The sequence below is a fragment of the Parus major genome, chromosome 3, assembly GCF_001522545.3.
Source record: "Parus major isolate Abel chromosome 3, Parus_major1.1, whole genome shotgun sequence".
Taxonomy (NCBI): domain Eukaryota; kingdom Metazoa; phylum Chordata; class Aves; order Passeriformes; family Paridae; genus Parus; species Parus major.
The window spans coordinates 69,834,721-69,858,928 of record NC_031770.1 but is presented as its reverse complement, the minus strand read 5'-3'; the positions used below and the strand labels follow the sequence as shown (position 1 = coordinate 69,858,928).

Genomic DNA, 24,208 nt, shown 5'->3' with positions numbered 1-24,208 from the left:
GACAGAATTAATTAAGCTTGTCCACACATAGCTTCAGGAGCAGCCCTTGCTTGCAGGATCACACACTGGTTTTCCCACAGGACTTGTACCTTGCTCAGTGCACAAGGCAGGAAATGCTTGTCCTGCATGAGACGGGGGAGGGATGCCATCCCTCTCACCCCATCTTCCTGTCCAGCTACATGGCTCTGGCCTTTCTGCTCCTGCCCCACCCTCCAGCTGGGGCCATTTGTCCTGAGTGCTTTCAGTGGATCCATTGGAATGATGGCTGAAGGCTTCACCTGTGTCAGTCGGTGTCCATGTGGGAGAGGGAGGTGGTATCCCTAAGAAGGACTGAAAAAGAAACAAAATACAGGAGTTTAAAGTCAAAAACTCTCTTTGGGTGTCCAGAATTTCAGGGCAGTTTATCCCACATGCTATTTGACTTTAGCTTATCTTGACCTCAGGGGTCAGCTGGGAATCCTGAACACCTTTAAACCAAGACAGACCAGGGATAGCTGTACTATATGACCTGTGAAAACTCAGGTTGAGTGACTTGCTCCATGTAATGCACAGCTCCTTGGGTAACAGCCATGGAAAACATTACCCTTGGGCAGCACTCTGGTCTCAGACCACAAAAGTCCTTCCATCTATCCCTCCTCTTTCAAGAGGACCCCTCCAAGGTGTGGGGTTTACACCTGAGAACCTCCTTTGGTTCCCAGCTCCAAAGGCCAAGGGCAAAGGCAATACACATCCTGTAAAGACCAACCACATCATTACACACATCCATGAAGGACCAACTGAACCTTAATTCCAGCTTTTCTCATCCTCTGAGTGCCTGAGATTGCTGCCTCAGTGCTCTTCTCACCTGCTACCTGGGCAAACTCTAGCAAAATTTGTCCATTCTTGGCTGTCCCATGGTATGGCTGCACAACACAGCAGGACTGGCACTTTCCATATATCAATCCAGCATCTCTGCTAGCCATGGCACTGCTGCCAGGAGAGGTCTGTCACCCATGATGGAGACTGGCACAGGAGGATGGTGAGCCTTCCACTCTTCCTCTCCACCTCTGTGACTTTTCTCATTCTCCCCATCCCTGTGCCCATCCCTGTCCTCTTGCCTTCTAGGTGAGCATCCCTGAGGCTCCTGGATCCCTGCCAGTGCTGCAACTTGGTGGCCACCAGCTTCTTCAGTCTTCCCAGGAGGAGAATTTCTGGTGAAGCAGTGAAGCACCACCTTTCTTTGGAAAAGAGGGTGCCTAATAAGTGAGAGGACCCACACAACTAAGGACAAGGATGAGATAAAATACTAAGAGAGAGAAAAAGAAAAAAAAAAAGAAAGAACATCTTTTCAATCTGTAGATGCAAAATGAAACTATTTTGATAGATTCAGCTCTCCTACATTGAAAGGTCCAGAGTTTCTTATCTCCAACTTGACTCTGAGACATGAAATTTCACCCATGACTTGACAGACTGTAACATCCACGATGCTGTCTGGCTCCTTGGAAGCCAAAAGCTTCCCTTCAGTGTTTTGCTGGGTTGATATTACCAAATTACTCTTTTTTTATCTAGGGTTTTCCTTATTTTGACACATCTTCCTTTGCTAATACTTTTCTCTGCAGCTGAACACCCAGTGATATGGAGCTGGTGCTCTTGTTAGGACACTGACATCTCCATGACTGGATACAGGCAGCTAGGGAAGAAAATAACTGGGTCCATGTTAGCACAGTGTCCCTTTTACAAGTGATCACTCCCAGGTTTTTCGTGGATGCTGAGAAAATTGCAAAGCTGCTAATGTATGCAAGAGCCATTTGCCTTCAGCCTCTTCACAGAGATTCACCTGGCTCAGCAGAGGGCAGATCTGCCCATTCACAGCCTCATTTTGGGTGGTCTTCAACTACAACTGATGTAATGGACACTTAAATCAAGACTGTCTTCTTCAGAAGGATTTTAAATGAAGAGACTTGTGTTTCAACCTGATTTTACAAAAGCTCAGCCATGTGCTTGCTTTCCCATAGTTGGCTCAAAGGTATAAAAATTCCATATACTGCCTTTGAAAAGATTCTAGTTTTGCTTCATTCTGTTTTACCAAAATAGCAATCTAGCCAGAGGGATGAAGGAATTCATTTCGGACATTTGAAGGAATTCAGTTTGGACTGAGCATCTTTCAAAAAGAAATGGTCTATCTCAAGGAAGTTACAGAAAGGAGTGGGTGACACTCATTAGCTTGTATCATACAAGGAAACAACCAAGGATTAAAAATCTATTATCATGGGATTACCCTATGAATTTTCCTCCAAGCATTATGAAAGGTTTCTGTCTCCCTCTTGACAAATCATCTTCTACAATGTTGTCTAAGTACACAGTACCTCATCCACTCACTGTCACCATTGTTGTACCCTTTGATTCAGGGGAGATAAGATAAACCAAAAGAGAGGCAGCAGGTGATTGGTTGTACCACCTATAAAATATTCATACCTGATGCATGGTTTTCTAGAGCTGATGCTCAGATACTTAGGATATGTTTCCTTCTTCTCCCTCTTGAAAATGTTCCTGTATCATCTTGGTCAGTTTTGGCACTGACACATATGTGTGCTCTGCCCTAGAGATAACTAATGTACCTCTAGAATGATTTTTAAAAGCTAGGAATGGGGTAGAACAAAACACAAAATCTATGCTTTGGAGAATTTTTGTCCTAGTATACACAGAAATTAAATTGTTCTTGTCTCCTCCTTCTGCTCTAAGGACAGAGGTAGCATTAGTAATACAGAGCATGTCACTCTTCAAGCTCTCTTGCAGCTTTTAAAACATAGAGAGCAAATGGCAAATTTACCTTTCATCTCCTTTTGAAACTTAAGTTAGGCCTTATTGGTAACAAGTGAAATTAAACTGGTTGTTGCTGTTTAACTTCTCCGTGCTGTTTCCTCACATGAATTAGTCATGACCAACTCCACTTGGCAACCGTCCTTACAAAAAACAGAACAGAGAGAAGGGTTAAGCACTCCCATACAATTTACCCAATAAATTTGTCATACCCCTCATATAGAGTTGTCCCTCCTGTTCTGCCTGTTCCCTAACATATCTGGCAGTTTGAACAATGTTGGCAATATTTGAGCAATTAGGCATTCCAAGTGGAAAGGTTAATACACCTTACCCTCAAATGCAGGGTGTGTTTTGTCTTGTGCCTTTAACCATCCTTGATGAGCATCGATTGCACAACAGCTGTGAAGTAGGAAGGTCTTTCAATTTCAGTATGACCCAGCTTGCTTTGGTTTAGCAAAAGGCCAATAGTCCAGTGCAAGGATGGGATAAGCACACTTTGACTTCAGTGTTATTGAGGCAGGTCAGAAAGAGGGAACTTCACGGCAGATATCGCTTTCCGAGTGTTAAATGCTTTGGTCGTCCTGGCACGGTTGCAAAACCAGGTAAAGGAAACACAAAAGAAAACTTTCCAATGGAGCTTGGAAGAGGATCGTCAAGGAGGTGTGGGACTTGTGGTTTATTTCCTACTCTTTTGGTTGAGCAGCATTAGGACCTCAGCTTCTCTTTTGGCAAGTTCTCAGAAACAGCGGTCTGTTTGTGGTCCAAGCAGTGAGTTCTGGGCAAGAGTGGGCAGAGCTGGAGAGATCCTGCAGCTTTGCACCAGCTGGGACCTGCAAAGACCGCAGTCAGCTGAGATGAAAGCACCTCCCAAGCCAGCCCAGCAGCCGCCATCCTCAGCCCAAGCCACCGCTGAAGCTGGGGAGCAACTGCGAATTGCAAACGACAGCGCTGCAGAGGAGCACCCCGGGTCAGCAGGAGGCCAGCAGCTGCTGGACCGGCTGCCACAGCCCTCCTCTGCCGGCAGCAGGGCACACCCAGCGGCCAGCCCGCCTGCCCTGCCCGGCAGGGATGCTTGGCTGTGTAGTCAGGACCTAACTTAAGAAAGAAAAAACAAACATGGGCAGCATGGAGAGATGTTTTGCAGGTCACAGCGATGCTGCCCATCAGCCCTGAGCCTTCACAGGCGGTGTGGAGCACCGGTGGGCAAAGGAGGTCAGGTCTGGGATGTCTACTTACCCCCTCCCACAAAACCTGACTGGGTCTGAACGACCCAGCCTGTGCGAGGGTACTCCTGCAAGGCCCCACATAGCTCACCAGGATCTCTTGTGCAGCAGCCCCGTGCTGGTAAAAACTGCTGAGAATTGGGCACCAGGCCTCTCTACTTGTGGCTGGTGGTATTTCCCTTGCTGGGGTGATGTTGATGTTCGTAATGAAGCTTTGGCAGAGAAAGAGAGACATGTTGTAACCATTAGCAGACATTACATTTAGAATTTATCTGAGGAAAGGACAAAGGATAACTCAGCTTGATTAGGTTTGTGTACAAGTTTGGGTCTACACTCTCCATTGTAGTATCACTCCCAGTCTTCACCATTTTCTTCCTCTGACCCAGAAAAACTAGATCATGAAAATAATGTTAGTTAGAAAATAATGGAACTGATAAGTCATTGCAGGCACATGTGTGTCTCATTATACATCAGTTTGGTTTCACTATATATTTTACACAATGTAACATAAATTTCACTACGCACCACAAGTATTTCAATATGTGATAGTCAGAAAGTGGCAGTTTACACTAAAAGTTTCAGTATGTGGTAGGATATTTCAAATACTATAAATTCTCCTTTTAAATTAAATGCATTGTGTAGGTTAGTAAGAAATGCAGTTGTTTTAGTTTACTCAATGTGGTTTTCTTTCAGAACAGTATTAGTACTGTATTGTTTGATTGCCATGTTTATTATATTAATACATATTAATGGATAGTTAAGTGAAAATTCATTAAATATACACCACACAGGACTCAGGCAGGAGTTCTGTTTCTTAGATCTTTTATGTCAGCTGAATTTATACCATATTAACAAACACACTGTATTTACAGAGATTATATTAATGAAAAGAATAAACTTCCTGTTATCAGCCTGTTTTTTTAAATGAATTTTCTTTGAGCAAGTAAAATTTGAGGGATCTGAAAGCCCCTGAGAGGGTGAATTGTTACAGCAACGGGCAGGCACATCCAGAGTTTGCACTGATTCACCATTTATTGCAGATAATCACCACATCAGTCACAACCAGCAGCAGAGGAGTTGGCACTGCCAGTGCTGTGCTGCTGCTCACAGCTTTGATGGGTTGACCATGGAAGTATCATGTCAATCAGGCCTTTTCCTAGCAAATCCCATCCCAGGTGCTCAGCATGGCCCTGCTACACCAAAAACCTCTGTCACAGAGCTACCACATCATCACTTTTTCATATGTGACATACTTCAGTGCAGGAGAGGACAGATTACCTCTGAGAGATACTTGCCATGAACCAAAAGCATATCAAAAATAATAACACAAGTTAATAAAGCCAAGGCACATCTGGCAGCGAGGACCATCTCCTGTACCCTCGGTCAAAGCTGCAGTAACACTTCCAGACTGGTGCAGCAAAGCAATTTCCCCACACCCTGTACTTAGCATCAGAAATGCAGAAAGAAGAAAAAAATTAGGCTAATTTTTGGTTATGAATTCTCACCTCCTGTAAACAGAAGCCGTACCAAGAACAGCCCCATGCAGAGTTCTATGTTACTCAAAAACCAGTCCAAGAGAGAAGCACCAGTCAGTTAGCTCTGCTCTGCCCACTGCCCCTCAAGATAAAATCACACAGATAATTTCTAGAACTTTTCTCCTGACAAGGTCAAATTGCTAATGATCTGTACTGAAGTTCAGTGTTCAGCAGAAGCAGAGGCCTCGTCTGCCCTGTCTCACACTGGGAACATGAGGGTGACCCTGCACCGACGTGACTTTGGGCAAGCTACTTACAGAGTTACAGAGGCCTGGATTAATTAGAAACTGGGTCTTTTAACATAACTCCTTGCCCCATGGCAGACCCAGCAGACCTCATTGGCTCCCTGCCAAATAGTTCAAGCACCTCTTAACCAACAAAAAGGTAAAGAGCTTGGGTTGTAACCTGCTGGATTTCAGCCCGGCAGCTTCAAATCTCCTAACCCACAAGAGCGGCTTATCTATGTTTGGAGGTCAGAGACCTCAACAAAGCCCTGTTAACAGGTGCATGCTGGCACAAGCTCAAAAGTTTATGTCTCCAGCAGCAATTCCTGGGTTCCTTACGAGTGTGGCAAAAAAGGCCACCAAAGTGGCCAGTGACACATTCGGGGCTGGCTGAGTCTGCTTCTGCTGATTCATTTGGCAAAACATGTCACCAGGAGTCCTTCCTCAGCTCACAGGAGCTGGAACTGAAAGTATCCAATGCAAGTATAAAGCTTGGCTACCTTACTCTCCTAAAATTTAAAACCACAGTTCTTGTCTGTAGTCTCTGACTACCATAAGAAACAAATTGTGCCCCAGACACACAAAGCTCATGAGCTGTGCCAGATGCTTCCCAGGGACCAGGCTGAAGGAAACACAAATGTTTCTGTCACATGTGAGGCATGTGGACAGTTCAGGTTTGCTGTAATCACTGCTTTCATCCTGGACAGGGGCTGGGTGCAATGGGAGCTGCCTTCCTGTGCCAAGCCCAAAGACCTGAACTGTGAGTTTCCTCATCTGCCTCTTCTGTGGCTGCTTAAGTTTAGCCCTGCTGTCTGGCTGAGGGTCTCTGTTTTGGACAGGGAAAAACCTGAGCTCACATCTCCCTTCAATAAGGTGTTTTGTATGAAATAAATGTAATGTTTTTAAGTGTGTGATTATTTTGCAGCACAGCCAAGCCCGAGCTGTCCCTGTTCCTCTTTAAAAAAAGGAGAAGCAACAGCACTGCAAGCTTTCCCATATTCATTTGCTCCCGTGTTAGATCTGGGCTAAGATATACATAAAGCAATGTATTTATGCCCTAGATTCCACTGCTGATACTGCCAGCAAAAGCTAAATTACAGTGATTTTCCTGTAGTCAGGCTGCTAGTCCAACAAGTTTTGGAAGGAAGCAAATGTATTACACACATCCTCCAAGTCCCCTCCTAAGCACTGTCAGGCTATAATTTTAGCTTACTCTTATTACTTATCATGTATAATTGGTGTTGAGCCATCCTGTAGCCATCATGAAAGTTACATTATCAAAGCTGTTGCATTACTTTCACTAATTCATCTTGCCCAAAGTTTTTGGTATTTCTCAACTGACAAGGCAGAACAGCAACAGAAGCTGGTGAACCATATCCCAACTCATTGATTAAATCCAAACCTTTCCATTTCACCCAATTATGTTTCACTTGTAGGCTAAACCACGTGATTTCAGAGAAAGACATGGCCATGCAGCTTGCAGTATCCTCTGCTGAGATTTCAGAAGCAGCTGGCATAGGCTTGAAGACTGCAGTTCCATGTGTACCAATAACATTTAATAAGGGACTTTTCCATCTCCACTGACTGAGGAGTAGGACCATTTGTAGTGTATAATTAACCTGGTGAGTTTCTGTTGTTTTGAAAGGGACCTACCTTTTTTTTCCTCTTTACTCAGCTCTGACTGCAGGTAATATCTGCTTATCAAAATCCTTCTGTTTTCTATCAATGCATCTCCATCTAAGCAAATCTGAGAGGGGAGATGCTCACAACAGTTCATATTCCTGGTATCTGAAATATCCCTGTGGAACATCTCTGCTGCATTCATGTTTCATGGACGTTTCTCTCTTTGAAGTCAACTTCTACAGGTTTTCACACAGAAAATTTTAATCAGTCTCATTTCCTCCAGCTGTAGCAGCAAAACATTGTCATTAGTATGCAAACTTGCAAAATGACACCTTAAAGAAAAAAAATTTGATAAAAAAATGTTGTCTTGGTATGATGTGAAAATTTTTCACATCAGCAGCTTCCTACACTCTTTCCTGTTGATTTTCATCAAATCAACATTTCTTTGTTTTAAAAATAGAACAAATATTGGTACTTCAACTGCAACTAATATCGTCCTGCTAATCTTATGTGAGAAAAATGTTAGACCAAACCTCATTTATTTCTGCACGTCCCTGCTTCTCCCTGGTGTTATCTTCAGGACAGAGGAAGCAGCTTTGCTTCATCTGTAAGATTGCTCGAGTTTTGGTGGGAAAAAGGCTTTTCCTCAATGTTCATACTACAGCTTTTATGCCATGAGACATCAAAAAACAGCAAAATTCAGCATCTGTTGAATGTTGTCTGTGTGGACAGGGAGGCATTTCCCTGTTCCAGAACTGGGGTTTGCAGTACTGGAAACCCACAGCCCCCCAGCTTTCATTTGCAAAATGCTCCTCAGATACAGATGAAAGCCAAGACAGAGGCTTGGGAGGGTACTTTCGTATCTCAAACAAGATGGCCAAGCGAAAAGAAACAGCTTGTCCATATAAAGGGCTCTGAGGACTGCTCTGTGGCAGCACAATGCATTTTACCTTCTGGACAACTTCAAAAGATTACCAAATCACTTGTTTAATGCTGGATTTCTGTACATGGAAACCTGCTGGTCCCCATGTCCTGTAAGCATAGGATAACACTGAGGATAACACAAATTTCATTCTACCACAGTAATGGGAAACAGCAGTCAAAACCAGGGCAGCAGAGCACAGAAAGGTGTACTGGAGTCAGTAGTTGTCCTCTGAAGCTGACATATCAAATCATGTTTGATTTTTTAATTTTAAAATTTTAACATCCCATTATTTTCACAGAGCTGGGAGACCCAAACAGCTGGAGAGGAACAGATCAAATCCAAACAACGTCTTACATGCAGAAGCATCAGAGGATGCTGCAGTCCCAGACTGTGTTTAGGAAACTCAGGAGCTGGAGGAAGTTTCTGCTACATGGGAGTTGTACCTGAAATATGGCACTGAGGGCTTTGGAAAGGATATTGCTTAAAAGGCACAAACCAATACTAGCATAAAGGAGCCTCACAGGTTCCAACAAACCCCAAATTACCACAGCCCATGAAAAAATCAAGCATTAAAACCGAGACTACTCAAAACTCATTCGCAATAAGAGCAGTTCAGATCAGATTCACACCTTCCCTGGAAGCTGACACTTGGAATTTACATTTATCCCTCAATTGCTTCTGTGGAAATATGAAAACCACCAAAATGAAACTTGGGAATCAATCCAGATCTTTGTAGCACTCCAACTAGGCACATCCTAAACCCTGGCTGGTGGGAGAGGGAAGCCACACTGTCTTTCTTGTTCAGTTAGCAATACCCCAGAGCACACTGAAAATAATTATTTCCATCTGCCACACACAACCTATAAACCTGAAAATGGTACTGCTACTAGAAATCTAATACACCAGTGAGCAACCAGAAGCAACCTACTGCTTTCATTTGTGATTAGCCACAAAGCTGTGGAGATGCCACAAGTGCAGTCCACTGTTAGCCTATGCTTGATAGGGTGAATGTTTAGTGCAAGTCTCCAGACAGAGCAGTGTATCAAGCAACAGCTGGTAGAGAACAGAAGTATAGAAAATACTCAACCACTGCAGAAATCACTTTTTTCCCTTTCAGTCTGCCTTTCAGAAGTATTAGACTAGTAAATTTTTCCCCTTCTTTTGAGAAAAAGCTGGTAATGAACCAATTATCTATTTGAAGAAAGATAACCGCTTTGAGATTATGAAGTTCTTTGTGCAAACAGCCACTGTTTGTAATAAAAAGTAATTTCAGGATAAATGTGTAAGACTTCAGCAGGTACAAACATGAAGCACAGCAGTTGCCATAGTTCAGCCCCTAAAATCCTTAGGTACTTATATGATCACCATTTCTGAGATTATTGCCCATTATCAACCAGAGCAGAGATGTCACTCCATTGATGCAGCAGCACCGCCTTTCATTCCTGTACATCTGACTCAAGCTGCTGCACCCATGCATCTGCACCACTGCAACCCCCCATTTCTAACAAGAGCACTGTGCTGGGTGGGGAAGAGAAAGCAAGAAAGGATGAAAACACACCTTTTCTAAGAGAAGAGTCTTAGGAGCAGTTGTAAAAAGCAAAGTTCTCACATTTGCTAGAAACGATATTTTAATTGATAAAGAATCTGCAGTTACTGAAGTCATGATTACTATGATTCCCCATGAATTGCTCAATAACTGGGAAGTGGACTGGCTAGAAGCAAACAGGCTAAGGAGACACTCTCCCATTGTTAAAACAATTGGGATGTCTCAAGACCCTCAATTACAAACTAACTCTTGTGGTCTGATCTTGCTGAAATATTTTGGGTATTGTGTTTTTGCCAGTCCAAGGAATTTTTTCTTTTTTTGGACAAAAGAGGCAAAAGCAATAGAGCTGAATGATGAATCCCCAAACAGTCACACCCCGAATCAGATTGAACAGGACCTTTGTCTCAGACTGCAATATTCATCCCTCTCTTTCTGATTTCCTGGGAGCTGTATTTGATAGACACAGTGCTCTTCAGAAGGGAAAGTAGGATCCAGAATCTAAAATATTAGGAATGCCGCCTCCCACCAACCATACATACTAACCTCAACCTTATCAAAGCAGACAGGAAAAGCTGAGGGTGCTGCACTGTGTTGGTTCAAATTAAACAAGCCAAGTAAAAGATTTTTAAAATTTTATTTATGAGATGTGAAGAAGTTGCCTTCTACTCGCCAAACCATAGTGCTAAATACCAAAGACACTGTGAAAGGGGCGCCTCTATTATTCAAAAAATATTTGTATGCTTTTGGTGGATTAATTGCATTTAACATTTTGGTTAAACACACAAACAAGCACAGCTTTTTGTTGTTGCTTCAAATGAAGCCACAAAGAGAACAAAAGGCATCCAACTGAACCAATTTAAGTTTATAAGCATATTAATTTTAAGAGCACTATGTGTACACTTAAAATGAATTTAAAGCAGTCGACCTTTGCAGTACGATGCCTATTTTCACTGTATCCAAATTATCCATAAATCCAGATGCAAGTTGTCACAGACACTTCTTTGGAGAGCTTGCAAAGTTAAAAGTTAATGTTTCCTATTAATTAATAATTGTTTTCAGCTGTTTTGGCAAGTGATTAAAACAAAGTGTCTGCCTTTAATGTTACAATATAAAAGTTTTCTTCCTCAGTGGCTTGAGTGCCAAGTGGGATTTGCCTCATTTGCAGGAAGGTGTCACATGTGATTGCTTGGGGCATTTGTAAGCAAACGAGGGGAGCAGCTATTGTACCTGCCAGTGAAGTGACTTCCATTCCACATCGGCCTGGTTCTGGCCAGGACAGGGTTAATTTTTTGGAGGTTATTCTGTACCCCCTCACATTTTCCAGGACAGGGGAAGTGCTCCCTTCTGGACCAGTGTAGTGGTGGAGGGAGCAGCTGGGTGTTGTCAGGGGGTCTCTGTGTGAATCATTCACCTTTCTTGCGCCTTCTGTCGTTAATATTGCTGCTCCAACTGTTGTTTTTTCATGTCATTGCTGTTTCCAGTGAACTGTTCTCACCTCAGCCCGTGATCTTTACCTTTTGTGCCTCCCATTTTCCTCTCCAACCCACGGCAGGGGAGGGGGAAGTGAGCAAGCAGAGCACAGTTTGGAATGGCTTCAGTGGGAACACTAAAATGTGGAATACCATTCCTAAACCATGACACACATTCATTAAAATTACCCACCAAGCAGTTTCAGAGGAACATCAGCTGAGATAAATAAAACAATACTCCTCATGTTAATGGTGTACCGTGCCATGAAAGAGTTGTTCCATAAGAAAACCACATGGGCTGTACATCATTTACCAAACCCTGCCATCTTGCAAATTCAGGATCACACAGTCTTGAAAGTTTGCACTGTGAACCATGTAATAAACCATCTGTCCCTTCTGAGGTCCAAGCCATCAGACAGGTATTACTGACAGACTTGTTCAACACATCAGCGGATGGTTCAGCACAACCCCAGTTCTGACCTGATCCACACCAGGATTAAACACGGCTCTGAGAAGGATCCTCTGCCATAAGTAACATTTTAGACAACATCTTTTATTCCCAAGCTTCTACCAATTCATTCCCCCAGTAAAACTGAAATGGCAGTTCTCCTGCAAGCTGAATTTCCACATCCCTGCAGAGGAAAGACAGCAAATTCACAGCAGAGGCTGATAAGCTCTGCTTGCCAATTCTGAAGTACTGACATCAACACAAGCAGCAGTAAGACCCCCAGTTCTCTTCCCTATGTGAACCCCACACAACTTACTGAGAAACCTTTCATTTATGCTGCATCAAGAAGCTTGAGAAATTATTGAAAGTGCAGGATTTGAGTTTTCTCTCTTTCTGGTACATCATGGGAGGTTGCTCCTCCTAGCTCTAGCTTCCCCTCTAGTTTGAAAAACTTTTAAGGTGTTCTTCAGTTGTTAAGGTAGTTTTTCAGAACAAACAGCAGCCTTTATCTCTACAAGGCAATAAATCCAGAAAAAACCTACAAACTTACTGAGCAGCAACAACATGGCTTGTGCTCAAAGAAGTTGTTATTGTCAGAATTCAGAAGAACCAGACTCAGGTTTAGTTCAGCCCTTATCCTGGGCAAGGAGATTTTTCCACCGGAACAACATCCTTACTACATGATCTGAATGGCAGAGGGACACTTCATCACTTCAGGTAAACAGTGACCCACCAAAACCCTCAGCAGAGACAGCACAGGGAGGAGTGTTCTCTTTTTCCTGTCATCGTATGTGATACTGCAAAATAAACCTAAATATTTCTCAAGAAGTTTCCAGTCACACCATTTACACTTGATCTTATCTCACTCCACAGTGAAACTTCATAAAAATGTTAGTGTCTGATTTGTTTCAAACAATTAACATCAAGGCTAGCCAACAAAATGATCCCATGCCTAAGGTTACTTCAAATCCCTGAAGCCCTCTGACACAACAAAATCACTGAACATAAATCCTGTAGGTTAAGATGAACACTCAGTTTCATTGCTATCAGGTCAAGATGCACATTTGTGCTTAGAGAACATCTGGGAAATCCACAGAAATCATCCCTGGCCAGTGCCAGAGAAAGCACTCCACTGCTCCCAGAGACACTAGTGACCTGTTTACCCTGGGACAAGAGGAGGTAAAAAGTTCCCTATCTTGGGGCAGCTCTGAAAAGCTTACGCCCTTGTTTATGATGTGGCAACTGCGGCACATGCCCATACATTAAGGTGTTAAGGATCTTCTCCTTTATTTATGGTACCCACATTCATTTCAGCATAGCACCCCACAACACATTAGGATCAAAGCAAAACACATAAATGTATTAGAGTTAATTTCAAGCATATATTATACTGAAGAAGAATTTTTATCCTATCCAGATCATAACTTGCAGCAAAGATTTTGTTGAAGCTACGAACTCTATGCCTTTTACTACTTCAGCATTTTCTAATGGTGAAGAATAAACTCCCTTTAAAATATAAGCAATTTTTTCCCCCTGAATGCTCAAGTGTCCCGATACCATCAAATGGCATTTTGGAATAGGAGCTGCTGTGGTTTTGAGCACTGTTAATTGACACAACCAAGGGCTGAGCCAGGCGCAGGCAAGGGAGTTGTGCAACAGGCATCGTCTGTTCCCTCCACGCGATCTCAGTGAGGTTTGCTTTTTGAAAGTATCCAGAAAGCTGATTACACAGAAACAGCAAAAACAGCCTGAATGAAGGCTGGGGATACTTCCCTTTACATTGGTGCCAGTTTTTAAAGATAATTTAATTTATACCTTGTATTATCTTGTTGGAACCTTGTGTGGCTACGTCAGAACAAGTCCCTGTTAGAGGTGTGGCTCAGAAACTTGAAATCCCTAAATTTCAGAGACCCTCCCCAAAATGACACCTGAAGATCATTACCATGCTCAGTAGCTATAGTTCACCTGGTTTGTTGTCCAATGCATGCAAAAACAACAACAACAACAACAACAAAAAGCATTGCATGATGGAAAATTGTGGCATCTACTTTGGGAAAGAAGGGAGGGAGGAGTGCAAGTAGGTAACCTTCAGAGAACTATTTTCTCTGGTACCTCCAAAAGACACTGATCCCAGTGTGATCTATGGAGGCCAGAAGAGACAATTCCTGCTGCACTTCCCTGAGGACACCAATTGCAGCAGAACCCTTGAACGCGTTCAAGTATTAGTAACAGAAAGAATAAAAAACAAGTAGTTCCTGTTATTGGCATATTAATTAAAAACACACTATATATATATTTCAAGGCAATTGTAAGCTGACCCATTAGGATTGTTCCCTCTTACCACTGAAACAACTGAATGCACAACCAGAAGTAGGACATCACTAATTTCACTGAAAACTGACATTATGATTTCTTACTGAAGGACATTCCATTTGAGCAATAAATTAAGCTTTGCTTTTTTTATTGTTAGTTTTTTGTTTGTTTTTTTTTCCCATTGCCATTATGGCTATTCTTCCAGTCATTTTCTCAACAGCCATCAAGTATAAATTTACATACAATAAACCAAAACTAGAGAATTTCCATAGGGGAGCAGACCTCCCAAACTGGCAGAAAAGCTGCCTGGGTGGCTCAGCAAAACCATGCCTCAGCAGAAGTCCTCATGTATTTTCATACTGAAAGGTGTTGAGATGTGCAGTGCAGAAATGCTGATGATTACAACAGACTCATTACAAATATTGACATCTTGTTCTATAACTACACCCCATATAATGGAATTTTATTCTGACTGGAAAATGAAACAGAAAAGGCTTGTGACCAAAACTGGGCTTGGTATTTATCACCCACACTGAAAATGTATTCTGCTGTTCTATATGAAACATTCAGAACAGCATGAACTAAAACTTGAGAGACAAGCAATAGTAATTTTCATGAAAGAAAGGTCCTCTAGTGACTCATCCATCCATCCATCCATCCATCCCCGTGACTCAGTTTTCCAACATACAGTGTATTGGAACAGTGACCTGTGGCGCCTGTGCAGGATGTTTTCTGCAGCAGGACCTCCCCAAACTGACTTCTCACATGAAGTAAGTCCAGGCCAAGGATCTGCTGCAGAGGAGGAAGCTGTGAAACAGCTCCTGTAAATAAAGGCCTGCTTCAGCAATGTGCTAAACCCATCAAAGTTAAATAGACACTCAGTGCACTGCTCACTCCAGGCAACGCCACAGGTGCCAGACGCTTTGTCCCGCAGGTGAAAGCCATTGCACTGTATTCATGGAAAGGATGGAAAGGAACGCACCTGGTGGGAGCTGTAAGGTGATGAGTGAATGAGAAACCTGGCTGAGATCAAGAATCTGGCTCTGTCATTTCACTCCCCACAAAGTATTTTCTCTCAAGCCCCACCTTCACTGTTTTTTAATTCCTCTCATTTCCCTCTCTCCTCTGCACCCTTCTCTCACTGCTTTCCTACAGGGCCACCTAGTTTGTGGTAAAAGCTGTCAGAAATGAACTCGTCCTGTGAAGGTGAAGGAGGAGCTGTGTGAGAAATGTCAGGGAGGGCCCCAGAGATGGGCATTTTAGCCACACACAAGGCACCGATGGTAGTCCTGCAAGGCAGAGACGGGAGCTGTGGAGCCAGGGGCAGGCACAGCCTCATCACTACTCAGCTGAGGTCAAGCATCAGCTAAATAAAGAGAAGCTGCAAATTAAAGAAGAATCTGCAAGGGCCAGGATTCATATGATAAAATGGTCACTGTGGAAATGGTGAAGAAACTTTATGACTTCCTGTATCATGCCACGATTTCAGGGCTTTAGACTCACCCCTGTGGCCTGATCTCTTCCTCCTGTTTGCCTTGTACAGACTCAGATAAACTTTAAAATGAAGGAAAACCAGCCTATTTTGCTAATTTTGAGCTGTGGAAAAAATCCAGTGAGGGTGTGTATACATATGACTGATGGAAATCAAACCTCTGAAGTGCAGATTATTTTAATTATAGTCAGAAAAGCATGTAAGGTGCAAGTTTCAGCCAGATAGTTTCCATTCTGATCTTTAATTTTGTAGTAATAAAAATACTTGAGCACCTCTGTCTAGCTGAAAGAATAACAAGTTGTCTGATTTGTTATGGCAGCTGGGACACTAAGTAACAATATACACAAGGAGAAATTATATACATATCTGTACAAAATAAGGCATCACCAGCTCTCACTCGTGCACTCTCTCCACGTGTCTTTCACTGTAAGGCAGCCACTGAAGGGACAGGGTTAGTGAACAGCGCTATTGATTGTTTTTCCCCTACTACAGCACGATTTTCTTTGAAAAGAACCAAGTTTCTAGAGGTTTCTAAGTGCTTGTGACCTTGCAAAACACACTTGACAAAAGTCTAGCAAGCAATCCTCCGAATTGCAACAGATGCAAGCAAACTACATCACAAATTGGATTTACCCTTTGCAACATGTTATACTCAGTTATGGTGAGAGCTCAGGGCATAATGACTATTAGTAGCTACATCACAGATTTGTTTCCACAACATATTCATTCTATTATTGACCTAGATTAGTGAAATTATGCAAGGATTAAGGCTTCAAACATCTTCAGTGGAAAGTGCTATTTTAAAATCGGACACATTTTGGCAGTTTCAATTGCAGTCAAGATCCTCCAGCCCTAAGATGGTGTTTGACTGCTTCTCTTTCTACCCGAGTGCTTTTTATACATATAAATGCTACTAGAACCACACCTATAAACTCCATGTAATGCTAGTTATTTTATACATATAAAACCTTGACATACTCCAAACTCTAAATGTAGCTGTTTGCATAGCTGGTTTGTATTCCTTTGTGTTCTTCAATCTGTTGTTCAGAGAAACTGGTGTTTCGTTTCACGGTTAAGAGAACTTAATTTCTTGAATCGTGGAGACAGGAAAGGTAAGGGAAGTAGAGAAAACATCTCTCCCATTTTAAACTCATCTTCCACAAGCTAATTTAACAGTGTAACTTGAAAGTACAGAAATCTGGAATCTAGTTCTGAGTGTCTTTTTACCTCTCTCTCAAGAGATATTACTCAGATTTACTGTGACATTTCAAAATGTCACCATGCCTATCTCAAAACCAGATATTTTAACACAGAATAGATACCTACCTGCTTTAATTCAGAACCCATTCTATATGTGGTGATATTCTAAGAACCTCTTCTAAGAAGTTCCTACTTACTAAGTATTAGTTCAATACTCTTGTCATCCAATGACAAAGATCTTTATTTATCTGGAAATAAAGACAGACTCAAAGTTTGTTTTATTTTTTAATAAAGTTTAAATAGTTAAAGTAAGAGGAAAGAGTATGTTTTAAAGCCAAGCTATTTCTTTGTTCCATGCTAGGCCTTAAAGTCAGATTTACCGCCAAACATGGGCCATGAGAAGAGCCGTATACTTAAAATGCTGGTGTAGAATATATTAAAATAGCCAGTGACCCACTCCAGATTACCTTAAAACAAAGGAAACACTATCTTCTACAGTTTTTGAAATGTATTGCCTCTTATCCTGATTAATGGAAAAACTATCCCTACAAAAGTTTGGGGTCTTTTTAAATATGAAGACTCTACAAAATATTTGCTTTCTCCATTGGGAGGACTTTGAAAATCTCCAAAATATTTAGATATGTGTGCCTAAGGAAGTTTATAAATGCCAATCCAACACTGTAACAAAAATTCCAAACAGAACTGGGAATTAGAATGACTGAACTAAATCATCCCACCATAAGAATATTATATTTCAATTCTGCATAAACACATACCAGCATGGTTTGTTTTGTTTTAAAAATTCTTCATGTCCTGCAAAATACAGCATAGGTTTGTTTCATTAGTACCTTTACCCTTCCATTTCCTTAATGCTATTTCCTCATTAACATTTTAAACAGTATCTAATCTGTCTACCGTCTTTTTCTGCCCTCAGGGCTCTTCTTCGCCTCAACCCTATCCTCACCCATGGAGATCCTTCCTCCCTCTGGCTTCAGAAAGAGGTTTTTGTTCATTTGATTGATTTTCATTTTCTTCTTTTTCAGATACAGGTAAGTATCCTACCATAAAGGGAGCATGGAAACCAATGGGAACAGCACTGGGAATTACTGGGCCATTTACAAGTCAAGACTGTGAGTAGGAGCTTCGACAGCCACTATTTTTGAAAGAAAAATGTCATGCTTTCTTTATATTGGATAATATTTGACAGATTGGATAATATGTCTACTATAAACATAGTTTTGTGCCACAAACAGCCACAAACTGCAGACAATGCAATAGAGCACAGAGTTTGATAAATTTAGCGTAACACAAAAAAAAAAAAAATTGGTAGAGTTTGAGTAGCATCTGCAATGGTAACAAACATTTAGAAACCAAAATGATCCAAATAACCTAAAAATACATCTGCTACACTAAGAAAAAATCTGTGCAATGAGATGAGAAGCTTCCAAATTGTGGACTGACTGCTCAGGGACCACAAATGTAAGAAAGTATTAGCTTGGAAAAGCCTCAGCTTTCCAAAACCCAAAATCATTAAAAAGCAATCTGTTCATCATTCTATGATTTAACTGTTTCCTAGTCTATGGGAATAAACAGCAGGATACAATCCTGTTTGCAACATCCTTGTAACAAAAGTTTTTTAAAAAAAAACTTTTCAAAGTAAATTAAGAAAATATATTCTTAAAGAAAAAAAAAATTTAGATGAGCACAAAGAAATGCCATGATGACTCCTGAGACAAATTATCCTACATCATTGCTAGTCTATGAAAACTGGTTTGAATAATAAACACACTGGAGTATTCAGTGACAGCATACAAAAGTATTTGTAATTATTAAGTTGTGCATGTTTTTAACTGACAAAACATGCTCATGGGCTTACTCTAAAATCTCTCACTGCTTGTTATCAAAGTTAAAAGATCATTTGCATACCAATACATATACTGTAAACATGAACTTCTCATTAAGGAAAGATGGATTTACAGTAATTTGATCTTTTACAAAAAGCTATTGGTAACCAAATCTCTCAGTGTCTAACTTTCTAGAAAATTAAACCAATGTTTCCACCCTCAAAGCTGAAACACTACCTCTTTAGGAAACAGCCCTGTTTATTTGTTAATCAGAAATACAATCAAGTGGCATATTTCCATTTGCTCTTCGGCTGACAGTTTCAGTTTAATTATATTTTACAAGAAAACAGCAGACTTGCAGAAGTCCTGTGAATTCTTTCATATCGCAACTGATTTAATTACAGCGGTGAACAAACGCAGCAGTGATGCAAAATAAGATCAGCCCAATTGCCCTTATCTGATGATAGGATCTCTCTTCCTGTTTGGCTTACAGCAGTGAGGACTTCTTGTTTTGTTTCGGCTTTTTGTTGGTTTCTTTTTTTCTGGTCAGGCTGCCTGTGTCAAGACTGACAGAAGCAAGAAGTTGACATGCCCTTAGAATTCCAGCTCGAGAATGATCCTCATACGAATAGAGCTGACTTTCAATCAGTAGGTCGGGGAATGATACTAATGTGGAGAAAGTTATCTGGATAGCTCATATGTTCGCTTAGCCACTGAATGGGTGTTTCCAGCATTGGCTCAATTCCATGAATCATCACTTGAGTCTTCTGCTCTCCATCTAATTCAAAGAAAAAGAGAAACCACTAGTATACCATTCAAAGTTCACAGAAAGATTAAACATTTACTCATACTTCATTTACGGTAGATTTAATTGGTGTTACAGAGTTTAACGTTTAACAGAATGAAAAGTAGGAAATGTCAGCGTGGAGAAAGCTGAGATTTGTATCATATAAAACAGAAACTTTTGACTTAAAATTAATTCCAAGAAAAAACTGGAATTAGTGAAACTTAATGAAAGTGCCACTCTTCTTTATTAGTTGCAAGAGGGTTGTTTTTAATCCTACCATGATCCCAGCTTGTTGTCAGCCTAGTTAAGGCACATCCATCTCACCCAGCTGTAAGGCATATGAATTGTACATATATCATGCTTAAAATGTTGAGCTTCCTAAAACATACTGGTAAGTTATATTCTTAATACTGTGATCCCCTGAAAGAGCTGGACTATGTGTAATATAGTACATGTGTTATTCCTGAAGTAATTTTGTTTTGCTAAGAATAATTTACATAAATCACAAGCAATATTTCTGAATTACTCCGAAGGCAGAGTTGGCACTGGCTTTTTCTCACTTAGTTTCATCTCTTGGAAAAGCTAAGTTAGGAAAATGATTCCCAGTATAACAAGAGTATTTTCTAAGAATATTTCAATTCTTTTTATTTATACTTGTCCCGGAGGATGCAAGTACTTTGATCCTTTGATTCAAATGATGGGAACCAGCTAAAGCAACTGACATAACGGTCATGACATGAACTAAAACAACAAAAAATGAAAATTTATTTCAGAGACAAGGGATGAGAAGAGCATATGAAATATGCTTCAAATAATGGTTAAGGGGGAAAAAGTAGACTGTGACCTTTCATTTTATTCTATTTCATTATTATTTCATTCATTTTATTCTATACCATGACATTCTCGCATGGACCTACCACAATGAAATCCACATTCAGTACTCAAAAGTATTACTGCATTCACTAATTGGGATTTTATGTCCCCCCTCCAGTGTCCTTATTATAGAACACTGGACCACCATGCTCACTAAGTGCTGCATGGAAGAGAGCAAAATCTAGAAGTGTAGGTACCATTACTGGTTCTTTTATTCAGCTGCCCCAGCTGTAGTGTAATTTCTACAAATGCGATTTTATCCATTTTATAACATGGATAAAATCGCATTTGTTTGGTAGCCAAAATGATTTGACAACTGCCTGAAGAAGTTTGTAGGATAACCAGCTATCTATGCCCACACAGCTAAATTATGCTGGTAAAAAAAGCATCCTTAAACATGTAGTTGACATTACGCTAGTAATAATTCTTCCTGCAAGAGCAGACAGTTATTAAAATAAAGCATTATAACTTTTATTATTTTTTACCTACATATGGTATATTCTCTACAAAGTCTTGATTCTCTAAATGGCATAATACACACATCATCACACTAAATTAAGCATAAACACTTGCTGGTTTCTGGTTTTATTGCAGATCAGCCTGAAGAACAAAGCACATAATTTAAAAACCAACTTCTGGTATTTCTAGCCGAAACAGGTATTTATTTGGCTGAAACACGATCAGTCAGATTGTCAAAAGAATAAACTCCAGAAGAAAACATCTCAAGAAACATAGTTGTGGTAGTGCATTCATTCATTTACAACACCAGTTTTCTTTCTTCTTAGAAGTTAGGGAACATCTAAATATTTTTAAAATACCTCCAAATGTATGTATTTAACACTTTAAAATTAAAACGTACCCATGGTATTCCTTAAATTGGTGTTAGTAACCTTTTTTTAATGTTTCATAGTAGTATTTAAGTTTCAGAAACAACTAATTTGCATAAAACGAGATGGCAGAATGCACTGGATTCTTTTTAGCCAAAACTTAAAAAAATAAGATGAAAAGCTTTAGAACCCCCAGCATCATTTTCTTGCCATTGGAGGAAAGGCTTATAAATGATAAACATTTTGTTTGGCTCTTCCATTACTGTGCAACATAGTATTTTTAGATGTGTGTGCATATGCCTACTCTTGCTTAAAAGTGAAGTGCAGGTAATCTCGTGAGTTCCTTATTCCTTACCCAGCTTTGTCCCTTTCTCATACAAGTCTTTTATTCTGTTCCTTGGCAAACTAAGAAAGCCTCAGAGGTCAATGAAGAATTTACAGTTTAATTAAAATCTAAATCTCTGCATTAGCATTGTTTGTGCTTTAGTATTATCTCTGACAAAGCATCACTTCTCCTTAATTCCTTTTCCCCTTGAGGCTTGACTGAAGAGATCTTATCTCCCAATTCTGTATTTACTGCAGCCTTCTTTCACAAAATCCAATGTTTTTACTTCAACATTCTTCTCCTCTTTTGTTACTAAGAACCATAAACTCTCATTTAAGGCACATTTACCAAAACTTTCCTCAACTTTCATGTTTTCCATCACACATCTGATTATAAATCACAGTCTCTCTCATACAGACTCTTCTCTACTTTTTGTAGCAAAAAGTTGTCAACAGCAAATACACTAAAAATACTACTGAAGAGTATTCTTGTTTTGTCAAGAGCTAATTCTTATCCATTTCCACTGTGATCTAAGTCCTGAATGATTTGCTAGCTATCATGAAAACTTCATCCACCTGTTTTAGAGATACAAAAGATGAACAGATCTACAAAGTATTTTTCTTTCCATGATTTTAGGTGCATCTTGAGACACCAACTGCTGTCCTCTTCTTCCCCATCCCACATTCTATGATCACAAGAAGCCTTTTTAAACTGACAAAATGCATCTACAAAGGGTACAAGTTGCTAAACACAACATATATTTAAATCATAAAATTTAAACAACCTAATTTCAAAGATTAATGCCACTCTACGTCATTAGGTAATGCCTGTGAAAATTAGGGCAAATAACTCTGCTCATCTGCAGTGCACAGGGTCCAGACCTGATGATATCGTTACTGTCAATACCCATTCTACAATGTTCAGTAATGTAGTGAAAAAAAAACAAACAGGATTTCCTCAAAACCACTAAGTTCAAATTTTCCAATAACCTCACCAACTTTTTTTGTCTTCTTAAAATCCTGTCAGAACTGAGTTTTATGCTACTTATCACATGACCTATCATTTCCTTTCTTTTTTCTTTTTTTCTTTGCTGTAAATTACTCTTGGGAGCAAGATGAAGTAGAAATACAAGAAAAATAAAAGCATAAAAATATATGTTTTGTAAGTTTTCATAGCACTACTTAAAATCAGAGTATTTCAATATTACTGAAGTGATGCACAATAACAAACACTGTTTTGGCACTTGCAAAAAAACAAAAACAAAAACACCCTGAAAACTAATTAAGTCATCTATCAGAGTGGTTATCCCAATATTAATTTTTTTTCTTTCCACTTTCTTTCTGGAGCTGTATCAACAGGGAAGGTACTATAGCCCACTCAAGTTACTTAGAGGCAAGCTGTAAGCACAGATGATAAAGCTTTTTGGTAAAACTTAACAATATTCCATCTCCTTCCTGAAGGCAGATAACTATGCTTACATGTTACGTACTAAGACATTTTTGAGACATTCAGCTCACTTAGATGTTAACTCAAGGCTGCAACACTTCAAGTGTTGACCAGGGCCAGGCTAATTAATCACATCATGTAAAGTCAGAAAAGCTTTCCAGCTCTGTACAGAAAATTGAGAGAAACAAGAACATCTGAAGTGAAGGGCTGAAGAAGAAATCTGCTTTTCTGACACCTATAAAGTGGCTCCATGTTCCTGATGAGGAAACCTCTACAAGAAAATATTGACAAAGGACTCTCTTTTGCAGATAGGCATCTGCTGGAAGGAAGCAAGAGAGAATGACCTGTGGCTTCTCAAGTGAGTCCTTGACAGAGTGGCTCAAAGCCTTCAAACTGAGGCAGCTCAAGTCCACTCTCTCTTCTTTAAGGAGAATGTCCTAACTACAATAGTCACTGTTGCTAATCCCCAGCTTCCTTTAAAAAACCCATCAATATCCAGGAATCAGTGAGACACAGCAGAAGAACAAACAAGAAAATCTGTAGACTTCAGAGATGGTGGGAAGATGTGCAATGTCATGGTATCACACAGTAAGTTCTTCTCTTTCCTCCAGCTATGTAAGTTCCTGCTTGTAAAGTAAATGACTTGGTATTAGAAAAATCAGCTTATTCAGCATCAATTCAGATGGTTGCACATAACCATTGATGCATCTAAATAATTTTTTTCTACTGAGTGACATTTTTATTTAAAAGAAAGAACTGAAGATGGATAAAATATTGGTTTTGTTTTGAGACAGACTCAAGTGCCTGAGAGCAGAATAGTGAGAAGGCACTGCCTCTGTCACAGGTACTTACTTCAGCCAGGTTTTTACTCAGATTAGCACCTCAATGCTCAGCAGTGCTGCAGTGAAATACCCTTTCACCTACACAAGATCAGCTCCTCTAGCCAAACTACATCTGTGATGTACCACTTAAAATTCTTTAGTGGGATGAAATACCTCCCTTCTGATTTGTGGCCTCAAGCAATCACCTGTCAGGGCAATTTAGCAGGCTTAAATCCCTTAACCTATAGACAATACAAGATATTCAGGCTTTAGCAAAAGTGCCCCTGGAGTACTCAATTAGAATCCTCAGTATGCAAGCTCTCTGCATAGCAAGTCCGAGAATCTGCCTGTAGTCAGGGGCAGTACCACTTATAAAATTGCCTTTACAACTCTGAAAACACAAATAGAACCTGGTACTTCAAATTAGGGGCAAACAGTGCATTTCTTGCATGCTGCAAGGCCACAGGACTATAGACAAGGACACTAAA

The 24,208-nt window shown here is 40.4% G+C and overlaps 1 protein-coding gene across 6 annotated transcripts in view; it reads right to left on the bottom strand.

Moving 5' to 3' along the window:
* The window catches only part of ATG5 (autophagy related 5), a 113,945-nt gene that overhangs the window by 23,777 nt on the left and 65,960 nt on the right, over window positions 1-24,208 (bottom strand). For 4 of the 6 annotated variants that reach the window (XM_033512852.1, XM_015621244.3, XM_033512854.1 and 1 more), the window contains one exon: window positions 17,069-19,419. The exons of 1 other annotated variant lie outside the window; for it this stretch is intronic. In XM_033512852.1, the coding sequence (XP_033368743.1) occupies window positions 19,283-19,419 (137 nt within the window). In that variant the 3' untranslated portion in view covers window positions 17,069-19,282. Of the gene's footprint in view, window positions 1-17,068; window positions 19,420-24,208 lie in introns of those variants that run through there. One more of the 6 variants, XR_004496460.1, reaches the window with a different exon arrangement.